Source organism: Enoplosus armatus, chromosome 6 (assembly GCF_043641665.1).
Source record: "Enoplosus armatus isolate fEnoArm2 chromosome 6, fEnoArm2.hap1, whole genome shotgun sequence".
Classification (NCBI taxonomy): domain Eukaryota; kingdom Metazoa; phylum Chordata; class Actinopteri; order Centrarchiformes; family Enoplosidae; genus Enoplosus; species Enoplosus armatus.
In genome coordinates, this window is record NC_092185.1 from 20,262,756 (window position 1) to 20,281,177 (window position 18,422).

Here is an 18,422-nt window from a genome sequence, read left to right on the forward strand (position 1 = left end):
ACTCTATATTTCGTTTTCATTGGTGGGTGGGGCTGATTGGCTAGTGTGCTCTGTCAATTATGTTTGCGCTGTGTTCTTCGAAATAAAGGTTCTACCTCTTTGCCTTTAGAGAGTGCAGTGTCAACACAAATATATATATATGTATATATATATTGCGGAACATAAACAGACAGACAGACAGGGCTACGTTACGATCACAGACCACATTTGTATTGGTGGCTACGATTACATTTTATTTATATATAGCCAAATCATAAAAGACGTTATCCCAAGGCACTTTTCATATAGAGCAGGTCTCGACCAGACTCTTCATAATATTATTTACAGAGACCCAAGAGTTCCCAGTTGGGTTAAGAGAGACAGAGAGAGGGGAGAACATACAGTAGCACAATGCAAGTTCCACATAGAGATATAGGGTAATGCTAGTGGTAGTGGTAATAATATCAATTTATGGTGCCCTTTAGCCTTTAATAATTGATTATAATTGAATAATAATGTATTATTATGCTCTTACTGACAGGTGCCACACATAATTTTGTTTTATGACCTTCAATGACAAAAATTCATATCAAATGTTCTGTTGATGCATGGATTATAAAGTTTTACTGTGTTGCCGCTTCGTGTGCAGCTGAGTGACCATAACGCATCATGTCTGTTTTGGAAATGAAAGCACTTTCGTAAGTTTTCCTCAGGATGTGCTGTGGACAGTAAAGTCTGTTCTTAATAATCAGGAAGAACAACAGCATAGAACCAACTGCAAGCACGCCAAAGGTAGTTACAAGAAATGACCAGCAGGTGTCGCACTATGTGTGACAGAGGCTCACACTTTGGTCTGGCCTCAGGCTGTCATTTTCAACAGATTTTCCGTTTACACTTCTTTATTTTAAAAACCTGTTTGATGCTCAGTGTTCAGACTTGATGTTCACTTCTGAATGAGTTAAAATGCTGAGTTTTTGTTGAAAATTTGTTGAAATAATGCAACTTCATTTTTTCGCTTTTTTTTGAGGTCACTGCCTAATTTTTACATTTTTTTTAGATGACTCAACTCCACTTTTTCGCTTTTTTGAGCTGACAAACTTCATTGTTTTGCCTTTTTGAGTTGACTCAAATTTAAATCTGAACTATTTATTGATGCATCAATATTATTATAATTACTCCTTTTATTGGCCATTAAAATATCAAATAATTATCATCATATAATCACTTTGTAATAAACATTTCTATCTATTTATTATTATTTAATTAATTTGTAAACAAATGTATTAATGTCTATTTTTTTGGAACAATTAGTTATAAATTAATGAAATTCTTTATTACTATTTCCGTGACACTTGTGGTCCTCCATATAAATGTACAAGTGTCAACTTTATACTATATATAGTTTGTGGTCTGACTCATATTTGAACAATGTGCCAAAGATGCCTCAGTATCATTTCAAGTTGAATCACGGAAACAAAAAACACATAATAATTAAAAAAAAGAAATGTCAAAGAAGATGCTCTTTAAAACAACTTTTTATTTCATCATGTAAGACATAAAAACGTATTTTCTTGACTTTTCTTGTTTCAGCTACAATCCATCCTCTCTGGATCTCTGGTTGCTTAGCTAATAGATAGTGAGGGCTCGGGCTCTTAATTTAAACTGGAACTCTGTTGGCGACTAAAGACATAAACAATTTGTAAAAAGATGGATAATAATGAAACAATGTTCTGTAACATTAGATGAGACATCATTTTGTCAAATCAAAGGGATCTGGCAGGGTAGTGCGAACCCCTGTCTCTTTTACAGGTGAGAATCCAATGGTTTCTAATCCAGGTGTACATACGAAACAGTAAAGTGCAAGATTTCTAATACTGCAAGGCACAAACTATCAATAATAGGATTGTCTTTTCTTTTCTAATATAAAAAATATTATGAATAACACAAACATACAAAATATTTTCATCATACAGAAACAACACAAGTAAAACCTTGTCTAAACCCTCAACAAATATCTGAAATATTTTCTTAAAATATGTTCTGTATTACACATACATAGGAAATTACAGCAGTAATATATACAATAAATTCTATTACAAATACATATTTCATAATTGTTGAATTAAATTGTTGAACAAATATGAAACATAGGATCAAACATATTCCATAATAAATAAGTGAAATCATTTATAATCAATATGTTATCAACTGCATTCTACAATTAAAAAGTACACAATTATTTCTTTGTTAACATGATTTAAAAAAAGTTTGGCTCAGCCTTCATTGCACACAAATCTTTTACCATTGAAAGTAATGCTAAAATGTCTAAAAGAAAAAAGAATAAAAAGCAAAAACAAAGATTTGATAACATTTTTCCCCATGCACTTTTTAAAATCAGCTACTCTGCCTTCTAACATGGAAATTGAGAAAAGTGAAGGTGTTTAAACTCTAACCTGTTTATCAAAGATTTCAATGCTCAGCAAAGATTGGGTTCAATAAATAATACAGGAGACAGTGACAGCAAAACATTGGTGCTGTACTATTAATGAGGTTTTTAACCATTTGATCTAAATTCAACATGTGCATTCTTATGTGGCAGTGTAATGTCTTAATTGTGACACATTAAAACAATATGCCTGCCTGCAACAGCATCTTAGCTCCTCCAAAGTACAACTGGTTGATTGACTTCACTGTCATACAAACTTAAAAGTTCCACAGAAAGAAATAATACACTATGACTGTATACTTAAAACAATAAATAGAAGATGTCCCTCTTTGCTGATTATCCGTGCGTCCCCTCCATACATCAATGTTTTGTTTTGTAGCATGTGGGAACTGGTTCGTTTTCTACCGTTGAATAGGAAACATCCAATTGAGCTGCTTTCCAACTTCAAACTCTAAAACTCAGACTTCTCTGACTCTGACTTCTTTAACATGTTATTTTTTGACGTCGTGTTGACACAAAAGCAACATGGCAGTGTTTGTAGTAAATGAGAGCATGAAGGATCTTTTCATTTTCTGTGTGCGCAGGGTTGAACAAATGCAACTATCTCTCAACCGTCCATTTACTTACACTTCAACAACTTAATCACTCTCAGGTGGGACATGGGATACTGAGTCTGAACATCCCCAGTTCCCACTTGTCATGAACACAGCACGATTCCCTTTGACTGTTAGATGATAGGGGGCAAACACGCTTCCTGGCTATCTTTTCTCTCCGTGCCTACTTCCTCTTTAGGCTTGATGATAATGTGAACTGACCTCTCTCCACCTCCTTCTTGCTGCTTGGTATCCGTGGAGAGCTTGCCCTCATTCTCACACACCTCTTCCTCCGCTGAGGCCCCGATGGGCCGCAGACGCTCGGCAGGGGCCATCTTTGTTCCTGTTGCTGAACCGTCTCTCTTCAGCTTGTCAGGAGTGCTGCCCTCTGAGTTGAACCTCTCTGCTGTACCATGGAAACAAAGGACATTACTGTACATGTCAGTTCAAGGTGAATACAAAATAACTCTGTAGGTATGTCTGCAGCTATGGCATCAGCTAACAGTTATCCTAATGATAACAAAGTGACACGGACATTTCAAGTGAGTAGCACGTACCCATTCAGCCTGATCTGTCCACATCTTATAGATGTAATGCAAGTCTTTGCTCTATTTTAGCAGTTGGTTGTATGTATAATATTTACTTTTACTTCAAAAGGCGATGTACATGTGGTTTTTATTGTAAGTACACAATATGGATGATGAAATGGAATGTTCTCTTACCAAGCTTGATGTTGGGTTGTTTGCGGAAACTGTGGTCACTGCTATTTTCTTTGCCGGTCGAACTGTCTGAGGCCTTCTTCACCGTTGGCCGGGTTCTTGGCCGGACTTTGTTGAAATTTCCCTCCAGGATCCACTCATGCTGTAACCCCTCATCAGGAGTCATACGCTTGGTTGGATCCCAACTGAAAACACACACCGAAAAATAATATGAGTCTGCAAGCGCACATTGTTATTTAATCTTTAATAAAGTACCACTGGAGCATGGTCACATCCACTTTTTATGCAGTCCATTTAGAATGTAAGACAGATAAAAGAAAAGCCTGTTCTTGTTGACAGTCAAGCAGATGTTTAGAGTGAACTTACGTGAGGCAGCATTTGATGAAGTCTAAGAACAAAGCATCATTAGTTTTCAGTGCAGCTGATAGCTCCTTGGAGTTGGGTCTCCTCTTCTTCCCCTTGCTATTAGTGATGTTCCTGGGGTTTCCTTTCGAGTCTGCACACAATTATCAAAGTCAGTACTCAATTTTCATCTCAGCACATAGTTCCTCTAGAGTTATCTCACACCTTCTGCAAAGCAGTAGCCTAGTTTTTCATTTATCTCCTGAAACATTTAGTAATCCTATAGTCTAGATTGTTTGCTGTACAACATATAGGATAACCACACATCAAAAAGAGATCTGAAACTACGTGAAGATATGTTCTCACCAAAGAACAACCTCCTCCTCGATGCTGACTGAACAAAATCGTTTGGAGGCATTCCAAGAACCTGTAAGTGAAAATATCAGGACACCTTAACACACTAAAGTAACTCACCAACTATTTATAATGCATTTACATTTGTGAAACTAAAAATAAATGCAATAAATATGAATACACAATTATGTCCATGTCATACCTCCATTATGCAAGCTATCTGCTCCACTTCGCTCTCTCCTGGGAAGAGAGGATAGCCTGTATAGAGTTCGGCAAGGATGCAACCCAGACTCCACATGTCAATGGCCATGCTGTAGGGGTGACCCAGGATGACCTCTGGAGAGCGGTAGAAACGACTCTGGATGTAGGTGTACACTAATGGAAAAGAAAGAAGAGGGGGATATAAGATATAACTTCTCTGGACCAGGGCCTGGCCATTTCTTTTAATATCCCGACATGGTAAACAAGTATTGTTACAAATTGTCTCAGTTGAGTTTTATGCTCTTACCCCTTTGTTGTTCATAACAGCTTGATCCAAAGTCAACCACCTTGATGTTCCCCGGCCCTCGCTGAGACAGAAGGATGTTCTCCTGTTCAGAAGCAAAAAGCAAAAACATTCAAACACTTTTCTTGACATCACTATATTTTAAATCGTGTCTCATATTCCATGTCCCCAAAAATAAGTTCAGGTATTACAGAAACTATGAAGTCAGTACCGGTTTGAGGTCACAGTGGATAATCTTCTCCCTGTGCAGCATCTGCAGGCACCTGAGAAGAGCATGGGTGAACCGACGGATGAGAGCGAGACTGAAGCCCTGGAAGTTGTTTTTTTTGATGAGCTCGTACAAGTTCACCCTGACAAAAGAAACAAAATGTGATGTATGGTTAGTTCATAATGCTGCAAATTTGATTTATTTCCTTTCTTTACAATGAAAACTTTTTTCTTTTTCTGTCTGTGCACTTTGTTCATACGGGACTACGCATTGCATAGCCGAGTGGGCTCAATAGGGATTCACTTATAAAAAGATGCACCACATTAAGAACTTCTTCATGTTCCTCAAATAAACGCTCTGAAAAAAGAAGGCTGCCATGTTTGATGTCACCCTACACTTTACATATGCAGACTGTCAAGTGCCTACTTGGAAATAATCTTTGATTGTGCTCACATTCAGGGAGGGAGACAGAGACACACAGAGTGTCCTCCTGCTATTTCTTGCTTCTTGTGATAAGCATAAACGTCTGTGTAACTGGACCCTTCACACCATGAAGCAAGAAGGGGTAAGAGATAGGGCCCTAATCAAGGCCTTAACTAAAGGATTCGGTGACAGTAATGTTAGACAAGGTGGCAGTCCAAGACGTCCTCTAAAGGTCATTCAGCCAGAGTGACACACAAAACTATCTCCCCTCAAATATATATCAGTGGTGAGCCGCACTAAAACACAGATGGCTTAAGGTACACAGGTGATCACTTAACTCCTGATTGACTGCAGTCATGTAGTGTTAGAAGTAATGAATAGGGAGAAGTGAGAAGTGCCTTTGATAAGACGGTACAGTGATCTAACCCTGCTGTCGTACCTGGGGAAAGGTGGCTAACCTTGAATACCTTTGATTAACAGATTAATTATTTAGTAATGCCTTTATACTCTCCAAGTCTAACTTCTGAACATGCAGGCCTGCTCACTTGCATGCAGAATGCGAGCGAGCGTACTAACCCGAGGAGCTCAAAGGAGATGCAGAGGTGATTTCTGAAGTAAAAGTACTCCTTCATGTGGATGACGTTGTGGAGGTTGTCTTTGTCTTTCCTCTTTATTACATCCAGGATCTTCAGCTCAACCAGAGCTTGCTGATGAAACCTGCAAATTTACAGGAGATGTTAACTGATATTCAGAAGTATTACCTGTGATTTCAACATCCTTTATTTCTGAATTTCCAGGTATAGCAGGGCCAGAAAAATGAATGTATGTACCCACGTCTGGATGTCAAATTCTGTCATGCCAACATGGCGATACATACTAGGACTCTTTGGAAACTTTTTAAGTACTCTATGAACATTTCTGCTGTCAATTGTCTCTGATAGAGAGGTTTCTCCCAGCACACCAATCCCTTAAATCACTGCATGTTTCTTAACGTCGACCATTCACAATCCTCTGCCAGCAGAGATAAGATCGGCTAGCACAGTGCAGAGTTCTGCTGCAGCAGTGTCGTAGCAGTTTGCACCCATTTTGTTTTCTGCATTATTGAGGTGGTGGTAAGACCCAACGGCGCCTGCATCTACCCTACAGGACTCAGGCAGTCACTGCCACTGTGATCCTCAGTGAGGAAGGACAGGTAAGATAACACCGTGAGGTGCCGGCATCTATCATGCTAAATCAGGATCTCAACCATTTGGCAAACTCCTAACATGTAAAATGATCACGGGGCAGGCATGTGGGAAAACCTCACAACGGGGTATCAGATCTCTAATGAATGCCAAAAGTTGACTCCTTGAATGTGACAAATAACTTATTCTATAGAGTATCTAGTGAAGTATAGTGTCACATAATGTAACAGCAGTACAGAATATATTTTATAAATAATATTCTGGGTGAATAATATGAAAATCTTTTTCAGGAAGGGTTCAATCGAAGGTGACTTGGTCAGAATGAAATGAAATGTATCAGAATGAAATGTTTTGGGTTACATGTACCTTTTCTTATTGCGTATCATCTTAATGGCAACAAGTTCACTGGTCTTGTGGTCCAGACATTTCAGAACCTGCCCAAAGGAGCCTTTCCCAATCACTTCAAGCACTTCAAACCTGTAGCCAATGTGGTCATGCAGCACCTGGAAAAGCAAGAGGAAGAGCACTGTGAATATTTGAGCAGACTTCACTGTATGCTTTTACTGAAATAAAACTATCCATCACTAACTAGCAAAATGAATGAACTATATGAATAAATCAAAACATTGCATTTATAGAATTTTAATCTATAACAGCTACTGCTAATGATTATACATGTTATTTACTCAATAGCAATGTAGTTCACACTGATCTGCTGCGGCTACAGTATTAACTGTACCATGGCTTTACTGTAACTGTCAGTTCAAGCCTGCGACAGTGAGATGAGCCTCAATAGAGATATACGAGTCTAAACAATGGTCAGTCACTCAGCTTTAAACAGCTCATTCATTACTTATTGTCAAACACACAACCGCCTGTCAGTCACCTGATTTATACAAGACAGTTCAGTCTGTTGTCACAGAGTTTGATGACCTCAGTGCAATTTAGTGTAAACAGCATTCAACAATGAAGTCAGTCCAACAGAATGGCAGGTGCATGTCTACAGCTGCTGGATTAAGGTCATCCGAAGGCATCTGGTCATGTACAGTTCAGTTTAGGCAGCTTGAAAGCTTGTGCATGTGTGTGTGGCTGTGAAATGATAACTAATATCAACGAAATGTCTTCACATCTCGAGTCTATCTTCTTACTTTAAAAGGATTTCAATATCTTCATGTCTATGCACATTTGCATGTATGTGGATATGCTGCTTTGAGACATGAACTCTGGCTAACTACAGGGAATAATTAAGTTTTTATCTTTGAATTCTTCCTTTATTTCCAGTAGCAATAGTTTCAGTTCTTGCTCGCACTTTATGAAAAGCAATTTTCTCCAGACTTGCTAGAGATACAGTACAACATTTAGTCACCTTTATTTTTTTGTAAAGGCTGGGACTGAAAAAAGAAAACTCTTTGTTGGTGCATTCAAGTGCTTCTGGGAAATGTTCACATCTAAGACTTGTGAGTTGTCTGCAAAACAGCAAACTTTTTTAGCTTACGTATATCTTTTTCATGATGTTTGTTTTATGTTTATGTGCCAGGCTTGAGTTTCAAACTCAAAGCTTGTGAATATACTGCTTAGTGGCCGCCAACAATAGTTCGAAAGTAGTTTGCAATAAGTGACAAGGAATAATTGTTGTAAACAGTCTCTGCTTGTAATTTCTTAACCACACAACAATAACATAAAAACTGGTCTAAATGTTCATTGTGCTAGACCACCCATGTTTTTGTAGTCTCTGCAAGTTGATTTCATTCAATACTGACAAGAACTGAAACCAACTGGTGTAATAATGTAATTTAATGATTTAATGGGGTAAATCCCAGGATAACCACAGGTATTGTCCGTCAATGCTCCATCTAAAACTTTACCCTGATGTAGCTTCCATGCTCGTCATCATATCCAGAGTTCTGTGGTGTGCCTTGGGAACCCTCGATCTTCTGTGAGCCCAGACCCAGGAACCAGATCTCTGCATAGTCCATGATCTCCTCCTGCTCAAACTCCGTCAGCCGCTCCTGGAAGTTCTTCAGTGCCTCTGCAACAGGAAGTAAGAGGAGGAGGACTGGATGAGTCACTATTATATCGATTACACCTCTGCCAAGAGCAGAGGATTGTGAGCAGTCGACTTCAATGCCAGCATGCTATTTTCATTGCATCAGTAGCATCAAAATTGTTACTTAGTTACGTTTTTGTTTGAACACCCCCGAAAGATTCAAACGCCTCCGTCCCTTTCTAATTCTGTTGCATTGTATTCTTATCCATAATAACATACCTATAGGGGACATGGGTAACCTTTGTCCCTCATATGACCTCTCTTTCTCCAGCTTGTTGCTGAAAATCTTGCTGTTGCGGGAGACTGACATTTTATCCATTGCTGCACCAAGCCGCATGGCGAACTGCTGGGTGGGCTTCGACCTCTCGTCCTGTACAATAAACACACACAGAGAAAGCAGAGTCCCTTTATGAGCAAAGGAAAACTACAGTGTGACCTTCATAATGTTTGCACAGCTAACCTTGTTGCTGAAACTACTCTGCTGTTTCTCAATTTTGAGTTATATAAGCTACGCTAAGCTTGGAGAAAATACTACTGTTCAAATCTTTTTCCTCCCATCAGAAACATCACAAGACACTATAATGCAAAACAAGCTACTACTGCAGGATATTACAGGCTGCTAGTGTGTGAAAGACTCACTGGGTGTGTCTGGTAGTGGTTTTGGCCCCCTTTGTTGGCAATTTGGGGCAGGATGTTGTCCGACTGCTGGTGTTGGTTTTTGGCATTGCTGACCACCACCTGGACCACCGGTGGCTCAAGCTGAGGCAAAGTCCCTACACCAGGGCCAAACTTCTGTAAATCAGAGGGATTGAAATACACATTAGAAACACCAATACAGAAAGAAAAAACATAAACACAAAAATAAAATTGTGTCAGAAGATGGAGGAAACAAGTTCTCTTCTGTCAGGTTATTCAAACTGAAGTTTTATAGCAGCGTGACTAAAGACTTGGATGAAGGCAGACTGTAGTCTAATTGAGAGGAAGAGAGAATATTTAGGAAAATCCACAAAGAAATCGGCCAAGTTCCACAGCTAGAAGGCTTTTAAGATATTTTTCTTTAGGGAGCAACTCATTCTGGGTTTTAATAGAACAGAATAACAAATACTGAACAGCACACATGTAAACACACAACAGAAGCATCTACAGAGAGTGGGTCTGCATTAATGCATTATTCCTTTTATACTGTAGCTACAAGCTTGTTACAGCCCCTTTCATGTTTTCACGAGGATGTGTTTTTGTCGGGCTGCACCTCGTCAGATTTAGTTAGTGTTCTCGACTACTGATCTGCATCCCTTTCACATGCATTTTATCTGTGGAGGCTCATGTGATCAGGACCCCCAGCAGGAAGGTAGCGGCTGGAATTACTGATCAGGGTGAGAGTGAAATGGGGACAAAGCCTGTGAGGCTGAGTCCTGACAGAGTCTGTCTGTGTTGGCTCTGTGGGGGAGGTGGAAAGCAGCAACCTGCTTTTCTCCGGCTGCCATGCTGCTTGCTCCGAGAGTACGATTACATGTGTCCAGAGGAGGAATGTAACTAAGTAGTTACATGTACTGTACTTAAGTACAAATTCGAAGTACTTGTACTTTACTTGAATGTTTCCATTTTATGCAACTTTATACTTCTACTCCACTACATCTTAGAGGCAAATGTTGTACTTCCACTACCTTTGTCTGACTTTTCAGATTCCCCTTCCAGTCCAGTCAAAACCTTGCAATTTGGTGATTTTTAATGTACATTTTTCGGATAAACCATTAACGATTGAGTGTTCCTTTATGGGTAGACAAAATTCTCCTACCTCTTAAGCTAAATGAACTTTTTTTTAAATTTTGGATTAGCTGGAAACTGTCACCGATTTTAAAAACAGGGCTGTTTTTCTGTGGATTAAACTACCCACCACTACATAAAGGAGTTAAAATTAGCACAACATTACAATCCTACACCTACATAACACCTACAACAGTAAAGCAGCACACTTACATACTTTTACCTAAGTAAGGTTTTAAAATGCAGGACTTTTGCTTTTAATGGAGTATTTCCACAGGGTGGTATTAGCATTTTTACTAAGGAAAGGATCTAAATACTTTTTCCACCACTGCATGTGCCAGCCCTGGCAACAATGGGCAAAATTAGACCTCTGTCCTGTGCCAAGTTGTCTGGGGAAAATGAGATATCCTACAAAAGTGTATTTGTGTCAAGAGGAGGAGATGTTTCACTTCCTGAGCTGTAATTGCACTCAAGTTTCAGGTGGAAAAATTCTAAACAGAGCTGCCCCTACATCCTGGATGCTATCATGTAGCCTTTAGCACTGTACTGTATTAGCAATTCTTTCATATTAATTATTCACAGCATTCTGAGAAAAAAAGCTTTCCCATCTATACAGTAGATAGTTCTGATATTTCATCTCACGTGTCAAGAGCTGCTGCAGGATCTGCCAACTTGGTTATGACGCATAGAGATAGGGCTAAATATAGTTGCAAGCACCTGCCACAACAGGCAAAGGAAGTAAACACAGCTATGTGCTTGTACATAACTGGGGGGCATACTGCTTCAGTAAGATGCACTGGTATCAATGGGAATCTGTGATGCGTTACACCACATAACAATATATGTGCAGACAGCTGTGTACAGTTGTAAGATCTCAGGAGTAAATAAATGTACATATAGGTAACCTGAATTGTGAAGATTATAGACATGAGGAACCTATTTTCTAAGGAGCTTCTCTGTCAATAATCAAAACAACACAATAATTCTCAATGATGCATGTGAAAGCCTTTGATTTCTAATATGAGAAGGCATTCTGGTGTAGGTCACTGCATGTGCATCAAAAGACAAATAAGAGAAAAAAAGAAGGGGTATTATATCTGAAGCAGTGTTTTTTAGGTGTTCAACACGTTCTGGGTACGGGTCAGCTGCTGCAGCATCTTGCAGAGGGGAAGTGCTGACCTGTGAGCAGGAACGGTTTGTTCCAAGACGGTTGCCTTCTGCTGGGAGTCTATGAGGGTGAGGGAAGGCCTCCGGTCGTGATGTCTGTGGGAAAAGAGAGCAATTCATAAAATATGCTACAAGAAGCACGTTTTTCTCTATTTCTGTAGGAAGCCATATTTTCTCTTCAATGATTTTTTCATACAGCACAATGCATAACAACATCATCTCCAAACATCAAAGGAGATGGATGGAAGCTGTCGTGTTAAATAATAATGAAATTGCTCCTTCGTGTTCATGCCGCCTGGATTCTCCAGTCTCTTCACAAACACACAGCCTGTGGGCAGCTGAGCGAGGTTGCAGCCAGACTAACGACAGACTAATAATGCACTATGATCCTAAAATAGATCACTTCTGCAAAAACCCAGCAACAACGATGCAGTATCCTCTGTGTGTACCTGCTGGTTCGTGCAGGTGTGTGCACATGTGCACATCCATGTGTCTGGCAGTGGGTGTACACGTGCCTTCGAGTCTGGTGCACACTGGAGATCCACTTGCCTCAATGTGTTAAAGGGAAGCGATGAGTGTTGTAAAGAACCAACAGAATTCCGGATATTCTAAAAAAAAGTCTCACACACATTTGGGATGATTCTGCACACTTCTCTTCGACACCAAGCCAGCTTACACGTGCCATATTAATCAGCAGGTGAGCTCGCAGCTGTGTTGGACGACACCATATGGGTGAAATAAAGCTTAGTCCCATATGGGGATACGTGCTAAACTCACTCTGCCAGCCTCGCAGTCGGGGAGGGAGGGGGTGAAGCAGGCTGGGTGGGGTGTTGTCCACAGGTGCTGGATAGGAAACAGCTTCCCAATCAGAATATTACACTTTACCACTGACTGAGAAGCAAAAGCAACCTCAGATAAGTGTCAAGGCAGTAGGGAGAAGGAGCTGAACTGACCCATCTCAACCAGCTCAACAGAGGAGGATGAGACACGGAAGTGTAAAACTAAACACATCCTACAAACACTCACTGGCTTTGCTCTTCACATTAAAGTTGTTACAATGCTTCACTAAGACAAGCAAACAACATGTAGCCAAAGAAGGCCACGATGCAATAATGTAGTCATGTTACAATCTCAGGATGAGATGCAGTGTGGGTGACAGCAGGAGCCATGTAGGTCAATGTGGCAGGCTGGCTTCTAAAACATCACCTGTGAAGGTCTGCTGTAAGCCTGACTAATGAGCACGGAGCCAGTGGAAACCCAGTGACATCATAACATATGCCCAAGTGCCAAAGAAAAATAGTGGCGGTGACTTTTTATTCCACTGTGATGAATGAGTGTCAGTAACTTAAGTATATAAAGTCATCGCAGTTCAATCCATGTTGTTAGGGCAATAATGAGGACGTGAACACGCACATTTCTGTATTTCTCACCTCTGTTATTAATATATGAAATAATGCGATTTTCTTAAGGTCCAAAACAGCAGTTAAATATATATATATCAGTATCTGTGCTTAAATTCAGGTTTTCACAACAAAGCGAATGACATAATACTTCAAACAGAGTTGTATGATACTGTAAACTGTATTTCCTGTGTACATATAAATGCAGTCCATTTACACTGGGCACAAATTAAGCACACATGAAAGAGGGCACGTGCCAACAACTTTAAATAAAGTCACATAAATAACTAAATTGGAAGTGAAGACAAGGAAACAGAAGTCAAGAGCAATGCCAACTCTGTGTGACTGGGGGTCTTTGCTGGAGGTGGGATCATTCCAGCAGGTGTGGCAGAGCAGCGTTGGCTCATTAAGGCCCTCCAGGGTCAGTTGGTCAGAGGGTCAGCAAAGCAATAAAACCAGGAGTAACTGAGGGTAAACATCAACAAACTGTAAAACTGTGCTCACTCACACTATCAGCTGTCAGACATGCACAGTATAATCACGCTCTCCTTTTCATCGCACAGAACACGCTGTTTCCTGTTGGCGTTGAATGTAACCACAGGCAAGGATGCATGTTAAGGCACCGCAATCCATGTGATAGTTAGTTGTGAGGATAATTAGCAAATATTCCTAATTTCTGTTACTAAAAACAGTAAAAAAAAAAAAAGATGAAATCCTTTAAAGATCCAAAATCAGCGAGGGTTAAATTTATATCAGTTTCCATGTAAGGTGTGAAAAATACACCAGAACGCATATAGACTTACAGAATCTGTCAGCACAACAAACACTGACATAAGTAGGCTAAACAACGACTGAAATAGAAATGGATCAGATTTTTCATCATAACTTGGCATGTGGTCAGGAGAAAGGGGCCGACTACAGAATAAGCATTCAAGTGGGGTAACTTGTTGAGGAGAAATGGAAATGACTCCAAAGTGAGAACGACTTCACACTCTTGGCATGGACCAATATAAATAGGGAGACAAATTGAGAATGTAAAATAAATGGCAGACTTTTATTTTAGTTTACTGTAAAAGGATACCTGTAGAGGGTTTCTCCCAAAATGGAATTAGCCTGGAGTGAAGCCCTGTATCTGGGCAAAATAAATTCTTATTCCATGGAAAAGCAATCTGTACGTTCACTATAGAAGGATCTTAAAGTGATACTGTGGGAGAGAAAGTATGGTGATGGTACACTGCCACTATTAGAGAATCATAGTGACACTGTGATTTTGAATAAAAACCAGTCACACAGCGATTAATTGCTATTTTGCCAACCAAAGAACTTGCTAACAAATCAAAGTGCCTCACCTTGTTATTTATTTCTGGCAACATGCTGTGTTATCAGTGTCACTCTTTACAGCAGCTTGACAAATCCAAACACAGAGGAGAGATTATAAAATCCAAGAAAGAGTCATTGTGTCCAACTCTGTCAGTCCTTCAAAACCGGTACACGCTTTCCACCGAGTGCAACTTCGTGAAGACTGAATCCACACTGGTGAGTAAAATCCCGATGACCGATCAGATCCACCGACCCAAACCTGCCGTACTCCCGGTTTTACGCGCACGGGGTAAATGCGCTGTCGTCAGAGAGGAGATTAGCGAGCGAGGCAAGCTGTTGAGGGTCTGACGCGTACTGCTAAGACACTGCAGGGGCCACCTGTTCAGGTTTCTGCCGCTGACAGCTGGGGATGTCCCGATATAGATTTGTTTTTATCCGTTGGCTGTCGTCCACCTACACCATGCTGTGTGACTGATGCGCTCTCCAACACCGACGCTATACAGAGAGGCTTTACGCCGACGCACCGCACGTCGTGGCCACACTTCATTTACAGTAAATGTTGTGTCGACTGCTCGCTCTCAGACTGGGAACCAGAGAGGACCCGCGCTGTCAGTAGCGTGTCATGCAGCCTCGCTCACATTCTGCAAATCTCATCTTTCTCCCATCAAGTCAACAAATCTGACAATTTCACAGCGAGTTTTACCTCTCAAACGAGCTGCAATATATCAAACAGGACATAATATTTAAAAGATGGATCAGCCAAGACAGAGTTTTTAAGTTGGGCTGCATTGGAAACAAATTAACAGATTTTTAGATGTTTTGAAAAAGAGCAAATGTTAAATATTTAAACAAAATGAACAGCGCTTGATAGGCTGCCTTCTATTCAGATGTTTAGTAAACTGTCGACCAGGGGCTCCCAAACCTGTCAATGTCAAAGGGTGGAAAATAGCTTTTTAACCCCTTTTTGCAAACATTTTGTGCTAAAGATGGACAATAGTAATAATACAATTAAATCCTTCCCAATTTTCTCCAGAATGTCTAATAAGTATTAAAAACATGCAAAAACAGACAGTGAGAGCACAGCGTCCCTGGCCTGAGGCACTGCAGATACATTCTCAACCTGTAGGCCACACAAACTTTTCTTTAACCAGGATGGCATCGTGAGATCTAAATCTCTGGTCAGACTGTAGATAGTCCTGGCCAAAAGGGCAGCACAATTGTTATGTGAGCCACCACAGAACCAACATCCGCTAAATGAGTGAGAAAAAAGGGGCAGGAGAAAAACATAGACTATTAAACATGTGATATCATCTCTGCCAAGTCATCTCTAAAATGTTAAATTGTCAGAAACAAATTTTTAAAAAGTTTTTAAAACTGACCACTACATTTCCTTGAGTCAGCCCAGAGAGCAGGAAATATCCTCCAGTTTAATTATGAAAAAAAGAGTTACAAGGTTTCCCCCTGACCACAGTGATATGTGAGACCAGACATTACAGCATTAACACTGTGTTGCCGTCATGATGCAAATGTAAGAAGAGGACAATTGTTTCCCTATGACTAATCCCCCAGTGCAGGGGAGGAAACAACTGAACTGCTCCATGTGATGAGGAGCCAAGAACAAGTACAGGCGATGAATATGATTAGATGACAGCTGTTATGCAACAGCGGTGGCCACTTCAGTAATCAGTCTCAGCCTTGGGACAGGATGAGATGAGATTAACTATCGAGGAAACTACTCCTGCCCTCCTTATTACACTCTCTTAATCTATTCCGTTATTCTCTAATCTGGTGTTGCATTTAAGAAGTTAACCATACAAGAAAAACACTACACAATCACGTTAAATCATGTTAAATCATGTTGAACCAGGTTAAATCATGTGAGGAGCCGCTAACACGCATGCAAAAACTGACACACGATTTCAGGATTTATGCTGAGCTGCAGAGTGTGATCTGTCCCCGCTGGTGGTGTGGTTCAGGAGAAGGGGACAACGAGAGGGACAACGAGAGGGAGACAGGGAACACTCTCAGAAGTGGGAGGCTCCTTTAAATCTGGCCTGATTAATAACGACAAGAGCTGCCATAGGAGGTATTCATTTCATACAATCTAGATTACAGCTGGAGCAGACCAGACCAGGCGGTGTATTTGTTTGTAAAATGCTGCTGTGATGCAGTTTTAGACATAATCACACATCGCTTTGCATCTAATTGTATCACCACACTGGACGATAGTGAATATGATAAATCAAATTATCGTAGAACCACAGAAATATTTACTTTAAAAGAATAGTCTGACTGTCACGACCCAGCTCGCTAGGGATAAGGGAAGCAACATAAAAGCAGATGTATTTGGTAAAATAAAATTATTTATTAACACCGACATTTTGGGAAATACACGTATTTGCTTTCTTGCCAAGAGGTAGATGACATTAATACCACTCTCTGAGAGTCGCTTCATATTTAGCATATAGACTGGCATCAAGCTATTGCTTAGCATCAAGACTGGAAACAGGCGGAAACAGCTAGCCTGGCTCTGTCCAATGGTAATAAAATCAGCCTAACAGCACCTCTAAAACTCACTAATTAACACAATCTTGTTTGTACAAAAACTGAAGTGTAAAAACATCAAGTTGTGGTTTTCGGAGTCTTCGCTGGTTCCCTGGATTGTGATGATTAGACTACGTAGATTTTTTTTATTACCTCTGGAAAGAACCAGGTGTTTCTCCCTATTTCTAGTCTTCATGCTAAGCTAAGCTAACCAGCTGCTGGCTGTGGCATCATCAATCTTGTCATCTTTCTCTCGATAAGGAAAACAAATAAGTGTATCTCCCAAAATGTCAAAATATTCATCTAAAACTGAAGCATGTTGACAAAATGAAAAGCACAAGTCATGCTTTAGCTCTGAACCTTTGTACAGTATCTATACAGGATCAAATAGTACAGAATCAAACATGCATGCAAGTCAGCCACTGTAAACCTTGCCACAGTTCACCTGGGAGAGTCATTATGCCGTGTGCATTTTGTCACCCAGGTGATGAGAAGCAGCTGGAGCAAACAAAGCGCCACAGTTTATGTATGCCTGACATAAGCCAAAACAAGGAGGACTATGCTACCAGTGAGCGATTCTAAAAATAGAGCGCTCGGAAACTGGAGATAAAAGCCAAAAGAGGGCGGGCATGTTGAAAGAATGAATAGTTGTCTGACGTCCCTTCTTGCCTCTGTTGCCTCCAGACATACCTCAGGTTGGACCCTCCTGTTCCTGCCCCAGCAGCAGCCGTGGAGGAGCCTAAAACCACAGCAGGCAGGTGTGGTCCCGTCTTCCCACATAGCACATCTCCCCCATGCTGCCACGATCACACCCTGTATCTCACCTCAGCCCCTAGACACCATTTCCAAAGGGGAGGTAGCTACTCAGCAGGTCAGAGATCAGATAGACACCCTCAGAAGCAAAAGGAAGGATGTTGATGATGATGCCAAGCCTGCATGTCCTGCTGCATTTAGTCTAGAAACTCAGGGTGTTGCTCCTTGACTCCATTTGACAAAATAAAAGTCTTTGATGCCATGAGTTTCAGTTAACGCTGACTTTCCATTGTCTTCTTTAGATGTGAAAATAAAATCCTGAAAATATGAATGACTTCTTAATGCAGAACTTCCTGTGGTTCTTCATGACTCTCCCCTACGCTCTGGAGTTGGCTGCATCATTCATTTGAGGTCGCATTGTGGTTGTTTGAGACCTCGGAGTCCTTTTGTTTTCTTCCTCGTCAGGTACCTCCAAACTATGTTTCTCTGCTCCAGGATACAGGCAGTGTAGAGAGGCAGGCTGCAGACAGACAGTGAGAGGATGCTGTTGCTTTGTGCTGTTGCTATAATCGGTGAGGGAGTGCTCTCTGTCTTTGCTGCTGCCAGTGACGTATGGACGGGACTCAACAAGGGACCCATCCTGAGCTGGAGACAGCAGCAGGGGCCTGGCACTT

The 18,422-nt window shown here is 40.6% G+C and overlaps 1 protein-coding gene across 1 annotated transcript; it reads right to left on the minus strand.

The window, feature by feature from the left end:
• Positions 1-3,152: 3,152 nt before the first annotated feature.
• On the minus strand, positions 3,153-17,775 carry dyrk4 (dual-specificity tyrosine-(Y)-phosphorylation regulated kinase 4). The gene is made up of 14 exons (XM_070907688.1): positions 17,686-17,775; positions 11,744-11,827; positions 9,440-9,592; positions 9,020-9,170; positions 8,619-8,782; positions 7,120-7,256; positions 6,146-6,286; positions 5,150-5,288; positions 4,942-5,023; positions 4,636-4,808; positions 4,446-4,506; positions 4,104-4,233; positions 3,741-3,922; positions 3,153-3,424 (listed from the first exon to the last, which is right to left on the minus strand). The coding sequence occupies exons 1-14, from the start codon at positions 17,773-17,775 to the stop codon at positions 3,153-3,155; spliced, it is 1,959 nt and encodes a 652-aa protein (XP_070763789.1).
• Positions 17,776-18,422: the final 647 nt, after the last annotated feature.